At 51.4% G+C, this 7,914-nt stretch overlaps 2 protein-coding genes across 2 annotated transcripts in view; both read left to right on the top strand.

The window, feature by feature from the left end:
* The window catches only part of LOC103383507 (mucin-5AC-like), a 5,757-nt gene extending 2,659 nt beyond the window's left edge, over positions 1 to 3,098 (top strand). The window contains exons 3-7 of the mRNA XM_025058462.1: positions 57 to 218; positions 438 to 1,637; positions 1,684 to 1,697; positions 1,744 to 2,566; positions 2,899 to 3,098. Coding sequence (XP_024914230.1) covers positions 57 to 218; positions 438 to 1,637; positions 1,684 to 1,697; positions 1,744 to 2,566; positions 2,899 to 3,068 — 2,369 coding nt within the window. The 3' untranslated portion in view covers positions 3,069 to 3,098. The remainder of the gene's footprint in view (positions 1 to 56; positions 219 to 437; positions 1,638 to 1,683; positions 1,698 to 1,743; positions 2,567 to 2,898) is intronic.
* Positions 3,099 to 3,301: 203 nt separating this feature from the next.
* LOC112487460 (uncharacterized) lies at positions 3,302 to 6,657 on the top strand (the record flags this gene model as incomplete). The annotated part of the gene is made up of 6 exons (XM_025058461.1): positions 3,302 to 3,446; positions 3,829 to 3,994; positions 4,090 to 4,281; positions 5,832 to 6,053; positions 6,233 to 6,392; positions 6,485 to 6,657. Coding segments are annotated over 6 exons (1,029 nt in total), but the record flags the coding sequence as incomplete, so codon positions are not given.
* Between the last annotated feature and the right edge of the window lie 1,257 nt (positions 6,658 to 7,914).

The raw sequence follows: 7,914 nt of genomic DNA, 5'->3' as shown, positions 1-7,914 counted from the left end.
GATAGAGATCCCTGAGGGCAGGACTCTCCTGTTGGAGCTGGCACAGAGTCCCGGTGGTGCCGGTGTATCGGTGCTGTGTGGTGACGTCACAGGAGCTCACCGTCAGGTCCTGGGGGGTCAGGGGGGGGCTCTGCTCAAAGGCTGTGGGGGAAACCAGGCTCACATCACTTGGACAGGAGACGGACGTTCTCCTGATGAGATTCAGCTGTCCTATCAGGGTGAGGAACTGTCTAACTTAGTTAACCAGTCAGTGAGCCGCTAACCAGAACCAGAACCTGGACCAGAACCTGGACCTGGACCAGAACCTGGACCAGAATCTGGACCTGTTCTGTTCTGCTCCAGGATTTGGGTCATGTTTTGGTCAGTGTGGGCTGTAGTTGTGCCCACGGTNCCTCATTCTGTTCTGTTTTGTGTTTGTTTTGTTCCTGGTTTTCCAGTCCAGGAAGATGAGAGGACTTCCTGGTCAGAGTCGGACCGCACCGGCCCACCTTCGGCCCAGACCCTCACCCACTGGACTCAGACGAGGACCAGCTTCACAGGCGCACTTCCTGTAGGGTCAGAGGTGATGACGAGGACAGAGGAGGTCAGAGGTCACCTGCGTGGAGGTGAAGACTCCACTCAGGACCGTGGGCCCACCTCACCCCTGACGGGACTCTGGGTCGCTGGGAGGGGAACCCCCCCTTTTCCTGAGGAAGGACCAAACAATGGAGCGGAAACATCTGGAACTGTTCACAGCACTGAGCGTCCTGTATCTGTGACACACCCCTCTTTTGAGCACACTCTCCACACAGACGTATTCACCACAGAAACCGACTCTGGACCGGAGCACCGGCAGAACCAGAACCAGAACCAGGTCTACAGCTCCGGTCTACAGGAGGATCCCACACCGTCCACCTCCAACAGTCCACCTTCTGCTCTCTATTCCACCAGAGGTGGCGCTACAGTCCCACCAATTTCACATGACGAAGACGTGAGTGCGACGCCCAAACCCAGTCAGTCCCACTCCTGGAGGATCCACAGAAGCACAAAGAGACTGGGTTCTGATCCGGTCACCTCTGACCCTTCCAGATCGCCCTTCGTCGCGGTGTCACGTGACTCGGACGGCGTTCATGCTGGAAGCCCGACCCCTGAGTCGTACACGCCGACACCTACCGCTGCCTTCAGATCGCCTGCCCGTCCTGTGGCCCCAGAATGGACCGCTCCGAACCCGAGCCCGGCCGACTCTGGTACAGCTTCACAGTCGGAGCGCGGAGCAGAGATTCACAGTCGGACCGCTGCCACCCAGAGGACAGAGCGCCTGGGCCACACTCCTCACCCCGTCTCCACGTTCACCCGGCCACAAACGACAGCAGAAAACACACGGCTCCCTGGTACAGACCAGCTCACAGACGGGACGCTCACTGGTTCAGCACCCACACCAGGAGACGGCCCGGCGTCACCCGCTGTAGAAAGTACTAGAACTGAAACACAGACACTGCCCCCTAGCTGCACACTCCTGCATGAACAGACACACCAAACGTCCGCTGGTCCACCGTCTTTACCATCGATACCAGACTCTGGACCGTGGTACAGACAGACCACCCACTCAGTCATGCCCTCGTCCACCTTGTCACCTTGTCCCAGTCCCCCTTGTCCCAGTCCACTCTGTCCCAGTCCACCTTGTCCCAGTCCCCCTTGTCCCAGTCCACCCTGTCCCCGTCCACCCTGTCTCAGTCCACCCTGTCCCCGTCCACCCTGTCTCAGTCCACCCTGTCCCAGTCCGCCTTGTCCCAGTCCACCTTGTCCCAGTCCCCCTTGTCCCAGTCCCCCTTGTCCCAGTCCACTCTGTCCCAGTCCACCTTGTCCCAGTCCACCTTGTCCCAGTCCCCCTTGTCCCAGTCCCCCTTGTCCCAGTCCACTCTGTCCCAGTCCACCTTGTCCCAGCCCACCCTGTCCCAGTCCGCCCTGTCCCAGTCCACCCTGTCTCAGTCCACCCTGTCCCAGCCCACCCTGTCCCAGTCCGCCTTGTCCCAGTCCACTCTGTCCCAGTCCACCCTATCCCAGTCCACCCTGTCCCAGTCCGCCTTGTCCCAGTCCACCCTATCCCAGTCCACCCTGTCCCAGCCCACCCTGTCCCAGTCCGCCTTGTCCCAGTCCACCTTGTCCCAGTCCCCCCTGCCCCAGTCCACCCTGTCCCCGTCCACCCTGTCTCAGTCCACCCTGTCCCAGTCCACCTTGTCTGACCAGGAAACTGTTCCTGCGTCCCCACCAGCACCAGCGGTCAGTCCTTCACAGACGGCTCTGCTCCCGTCCACGACTGCCGGACTAGTTCTCAGGGTCAGTCCTGGTCTCAGTCTGGCAGACCACGTTCCCTGGTCGTCAGTTCCCGGACTCACCACCACGTACTCCAGCACAGCTGCACCATCACTGCAGCCCCCCCACAGGACTACTGAAGGTTCTGGTCAGGAGACCAAGTCCAGACCGACATCTTCAGCCGAAACCTCAACCTCAGCAGCGACGCAGAGATCCACGACCAGTCAGACGCCGCGCTTTTACGTGGTTCCAGACCACCCTGCGGTCATTAAAGGTGATGTTGACGGGTTGTCGTTGTCGTTGTTGTCTGTTTGGAGAGAATCTTGAAGGTCAAGCACATTCAGCAGCAGTTTCTGCCTCTTTACTCCCTCCATGGTTTACCGTAGGTCAGGGGTCACCAACTGTGTCTGTCTGAGTCCCTGGGGCCGGACACTCCAATAAAATCACATTTTCATCTGAATGTAAACGGAGTCATAACTGGTGGGGTTAGTGAGCTGCAGTAACAGCGTTGACCACCAGGCTTTCGTCACCATAGGGACCAGTCAGTCGGACTCTGCTGTGATTGGTCACCGTGCTGAGCTGTTTGTTGTCTTCTCCGTCCAACAGTGGAGTCCATCGAGCTGCTGCTGCAGATAACGGTTGAAGGATCAGCCTTTAACTCTGGCCGTGAAGAAGACGCCACCGCCTGGGTGAGAGTGAGAGTCGGTGCAGCACCAGCTGAGAATTCACCTCACCAGTCAGTTCTTGGTCTGGTCGAAGGACGGAACTCAATTTAAACACTCAGTAAATTGTTCAGGTTTTTAAATGAATAAAGAAATAAGTGAGATATTTGCTTTGATTTCAAATTAAAAATAAATCTGACAAAGTTCTAAAAAAGGTTGTTATTAAAATGTGAACCTTCTGAATTGTCTTTTGGACTAACCTGGGGGCAGGGGGTCACTGCACCACACAACACTCCATACACTGTATATGAGACATGGAACCTGAGGGTTCACTCACTGTGGGCTGATGTTGCAGTGGCCGTGCAGTGCAGGTCTTGGTGGAGTTTCAAACCAGCGGCGCCCTGCGGTGGCTGGAGACCACGGGACTGGCTGAGGCCGCCGGTCAGGGGCAGGAGTTTGGATCATCTCAGGTGGTCAACATTACACTGGGAGGTGAGAGAAACAATGGACTCCTTCTTCTGATTCCCCCACGGGCTGTTCACGCTAACCCGATCATCTGTGCGTTTATTGAGTTAATCTGAGACAACATGTCTGTAAACATCTAACTGAGTTAGACTGTCTGGCCCAGCGTCGAACCCACACCTCGTGGAATCTGATTAACAGCCGGACGTGCTGTGAGACCAACCGTGTGACAGTCTGTCCTTCACAACATTCACTGTCGTAGAGCGTCGCGGCAGCTGAAGCTAGTCGTCCAGTAATCCGCACGCCGTCTGTTTGAACTGAAACGTGGCGTCGGGGTTGAAGCTCTGCTCACTTTCTGTTCAGCTCTCTGTGTTAACGGTGGTTTTATTGTCTTTTTCTTTCCGGCCTCCAGGTGTCCAGGGCCCCGTCTGTGATTGGTTGCTCCAGTGTCCCTCAGGTTACAAATGTTTGGCCCAGACTGAAGCGGCCAACTACACCTGCTCCTCCGTCTGTCGCTTCGACTACTGTCACCATCATGGCCTCTGCACGCACCATCCAGGAGGACGTCCCGTCTGCCGGTCAGGTCACGTGTCCACGTCTGTGAAGTCACGTGACCTTTTTCCAGCTCATTGTTACTTTATTTCTTTTTCCACTTTTCTGTCTCTGTTGTCAGCTGCCTCGTGGGGGAGGACTTCTGGTACATAGGACTGAGGTGTGACATGAGGATGACTCGTACGCGGCTGGTGGGGGCGTGTCTCGCCATCTTAGTCGTCATAGTGACAGTGATTGGCGTTTTGGCCTTTGTGGCTGTGCGGCGATACCGAGCTGTTCTGATCCAGGCTAAAGTTGATCAAACTCGCAGCAGGTACTGATTCAGTCTCTTCATCTGAAGTCACTTCAAGGTAAAAAATATAAATATTCATTTGATCATTAATACATAGAATATTTAAAAAAAGTTTTTTTTTACGTCATAATCTCAATTATATATTCAGTTCATAGTTAATACTGTTGAATCATGGGATTTAAATGACATTTACAATGAGCTTAATTTGAATACATGTTGAATAACACGACCTTTTTGTTTATGGTGCATGAAAATCATAATCGTGTAATTAATGTAATGTGCGCTAGGTGTCAGTGTTCGTCTATGTTTGGAAACAAGAGCATCAGAGCGTTGAGAAGTAGCCACGCAACTTCACTCATCGATCATGTATTTACTCCCGGATGAACGTGTTTAATAATCAGTTTAATAATCAGTTTAATAATCAGTTTAATAATCAGTTTAATAATCAGTTTAATAATCAGTTTAATAATCAGTTTAATAATCAGTTTAATGATCAGTTTAATGATCTGTTTAATGATCTGTTTAATAATCAGTTTAATAATCTGTTTAATAATCAGTTTAATGATCAGTTTAATGATCTGTTTAATGACTCATCGATCATGTATTTACTCCCGGAAGAACGTGTTTCTTTCCTTCCTACCTTCCTTCCTTCTTTCCTTCATGCATTATGAACGTGTTTAATAATCAGTTTAATGAACTGTTTAATAATCAGTTTAATAATCTGTTTAATAATCAGTTTAATGATCAGTTTAATGATCTGTTTAATGATCTGTTTAAATCTGTTTAATAGTCTTAGTCTCAACCTGAGAACAGAGAAACTCTCACTGTGTGAGGTCCACATGTGAACTTGCTTCATTTCCGTATTTGTTTGTGTCTGAGTCAGAAAAATGCAGATTTGATTTTACATTCGTTGGAGTCTAAATGGTGCCCCCTCCTGGCCGTAGCCTAGTCTTTCACCTCATGTCACTTGGCTCCAGCTTTTATCAGCGCTCTGACTGAATCAGAGGTTGGATGTTTGATGGGACGTCACTGTCAGGTCATAATTGTTCTTCATAAGATTCAATTGAAGCAGGTTGAGGCTGGAACAGGGAACATCTGATTGTCCAGAAGGTGGCGCTCCACCCTGTTCTTTCAATTAAAACTCTACAATGAAATCCTGGGAGTTCAGTGTAAATGTTTGTAGCTGTCCGATGAGTCTGGATCACATTTGGGTCGAGGTCCAAATACGGTGTCATCAACGTAACGTGGCGTATTCAGGACGTTGGGTCTGACAGTTATGACAGCGTCCTGTCACCACGCAATCCAGAAAAAGGAAGCAGTGCAACATGGAGTTCCTCATTCCAAAGGTTCTGGTTCTGTGTGAAGTGAACATTGTGACCGTGGTCATTGTTCAACTTTCATTCTCAGTAATGACTCAATCCTCACAGATTAATTACCCTCCAGGACCATGGCTGTGGTAAATAAAAAAATAAAAACTCCCCACAATATTCAACTGATCCGTCCGTCCCACAGAGATGATGTGGATGAACTCCTCATCACAACTTCCTGTCTGTCTGTGTGTGTGTGTGCAGTTATCGCAGGTTCAACCACTTCGATGAACTGTCAGGGCGGTTCTGGTTGCGTTCCGTGGCAGGATCAGCAGACTCCGTGGACAATCCCGTCTTCACGCGCTCCGATGAGTTACTGCACCTGCGGGCACTGGACCGACCCTGCTGTTACCATGACGACACGCTGTCGCTGGCCTCCACCTGCCCCAGCCACGGGACACGCATCAACACAGTTTACCCCCACGGGTACGTGACGTGACGGCGTGTGTTTGGAACTGTTGGGATTCTAACGCTAATGGTTTTGTGTTCCATTGTTCGTCTGCACGCCCCCCCCCTCCCCCCCAGCAGGGGGTGCTGTGAATGCAACTGTCCTTCTGGGAGTGTACTGTGGTCCAGAATGTTCTCTGTGTTTGTCTGTGCCGTAGCTCCCAGTATGGATGGAGGGGCAGTGAGCTGAGTGTGGGGGAGGGGGTCCTGGACTCTGGGAAGGCCAGTGACCTTTCTGTCTGTAGTTGGCCCGTGGAGCCCATTCACTGGACCCCGTTCCCAATCCTGCAGCAGCTCTCCTCCCACGGAGCAGCCACAGTGAGTGTGACCGCGCCGCCGCTGCCGCTGCCGCCGCTGTTTTGGTTTCGTGATGTCATCTTAACCGCTGTCCTGTTCCTGTGTGAGAGCAGGTGAGAGTTTCCAGGCCGCGGTCGTACTGTGAAGGCATGGAGCTGGTAGAGATCGGAAAGAGCTGGACCGCCTGGACCGAGCTCAGGTCATCTGGGAATTCTGGGAATTCACTGTCACAGTTGTTGTTCAATCACTGTTTCTGACTTCATTCAAATAAACATTCAGGCTTGACTACTGACCCACGGAGGTTCTGTCGGATGATTGTCGGATGATTGTCGGATGATTGTCGGATGATTGTCGGATGATTGTGGGATGATTGTGGGATGATTGTTGGATGATTGTCGGATGATTGTGGGATGATTGTTGGATTCTTCTGTGTTTTTCTGGTTAATCCTTCATTGAAACAAACAGATCTGGATTCTTCTGTGTTTTTCTGGTTAATTCTTCATTGAAACAAACAGAGTTTTTCAGAGTTTTTCAGAGTTTTCCAGATCAGATGATGACCACGGTCAAACATGCTCGCTGACCCCCACACTGCACCTCCCTGTCCTGGGAAAATGAGGGGGGGGGGGTGATAGATGTAGAGGAAGTGTCAGTAGTGAATAATGTGCTGGAGGAAACAGAGGGGGGGAGGGGGGAAGTACCTGCTGCCGTGTCCATATACGGTCGTGGTCTGTGTCAGGCCTGAGAGTTTCACTGACTGTGCAAGTGAGCAACGCAGGGTGTGTGTGTGTGTGTGTGTGTGTGTGTGTGTGTTGCAATACATGCATGAGTCACACACACGGTGGAGATCTGACATGAGCAGAAAACAACAGACGGTCGTCCCTGACTTTGTCCAATAAAGGAATAAACGAAGGTTTTCTTCAGTCTGAACGAGGAAACGTTTCCCAGCGTAAACATCAGAACTTCCTGTCTCCACACACACACACACACACACACACACGTTCACCGCCTTAAAAAGGGACATTCATTCATTTCCTCACACTGGTCACATGACCTGGCCGATGCATTCTTCCCCCCATGTGACTTGCTCCAATATCTCCTTATATGGACGTCATCCAAAGGCACTCTTAAAGGGATGGTTCTCCTGCAGTGTGTGTGTGTGTGTGTGTGTGTGTGTGTGTGTGTGTTTCAGACAAGATCATTCAAGTCCAAAAATCCAGTCTGATCACTTTGTGTTTTCCTTGGTTTTGTACCTGGTAACCTGGCAACCTGGAGAGGTGTGTTCAAAGCTGTGGCTCTGCCCCCTGTACCTGCAGAACCCTGGGTTCTACTTCCTGTTTGTTCAACCTGCTTCTTTTATGTCCTTATTAGGAACATTGAGAGCCACAGAATTCAGCTGTGAGTTTATGGACCGGGTCTGGTGACGGTCCTTATTGAGTTACACCGTCTTCACCGGCCCATCTTCACCGGCCCGTCTGGACCGACCCATCTGGACCGACCCATCTTCACCGGCCCATCTTGAACGGCCCCTCTTTACCCACGCGTC

The sequence above is a fragment of the Cynoglossus semilaevis genome, chromosome 9 (assembly GCF_000523025.1).
Source record: "Cynoglossus semilaevis isolate Cse_v1.0 chromosome 9, Cse_v1.0, whole genome shotgun sequence".
Taxonomy (NCBI): domain Eukaryota; kingdom Metazoa; phylum Chordata; class Actinopteri; order Pleuronectiformes; family Cynoglossidae; genus Cynoglossus; species Cynoglossus semilaevis.
Note: the sequence above shows the minus strand (reverse complement) of the source record. Positions and strands in the feature narration are given on the sequence as shown.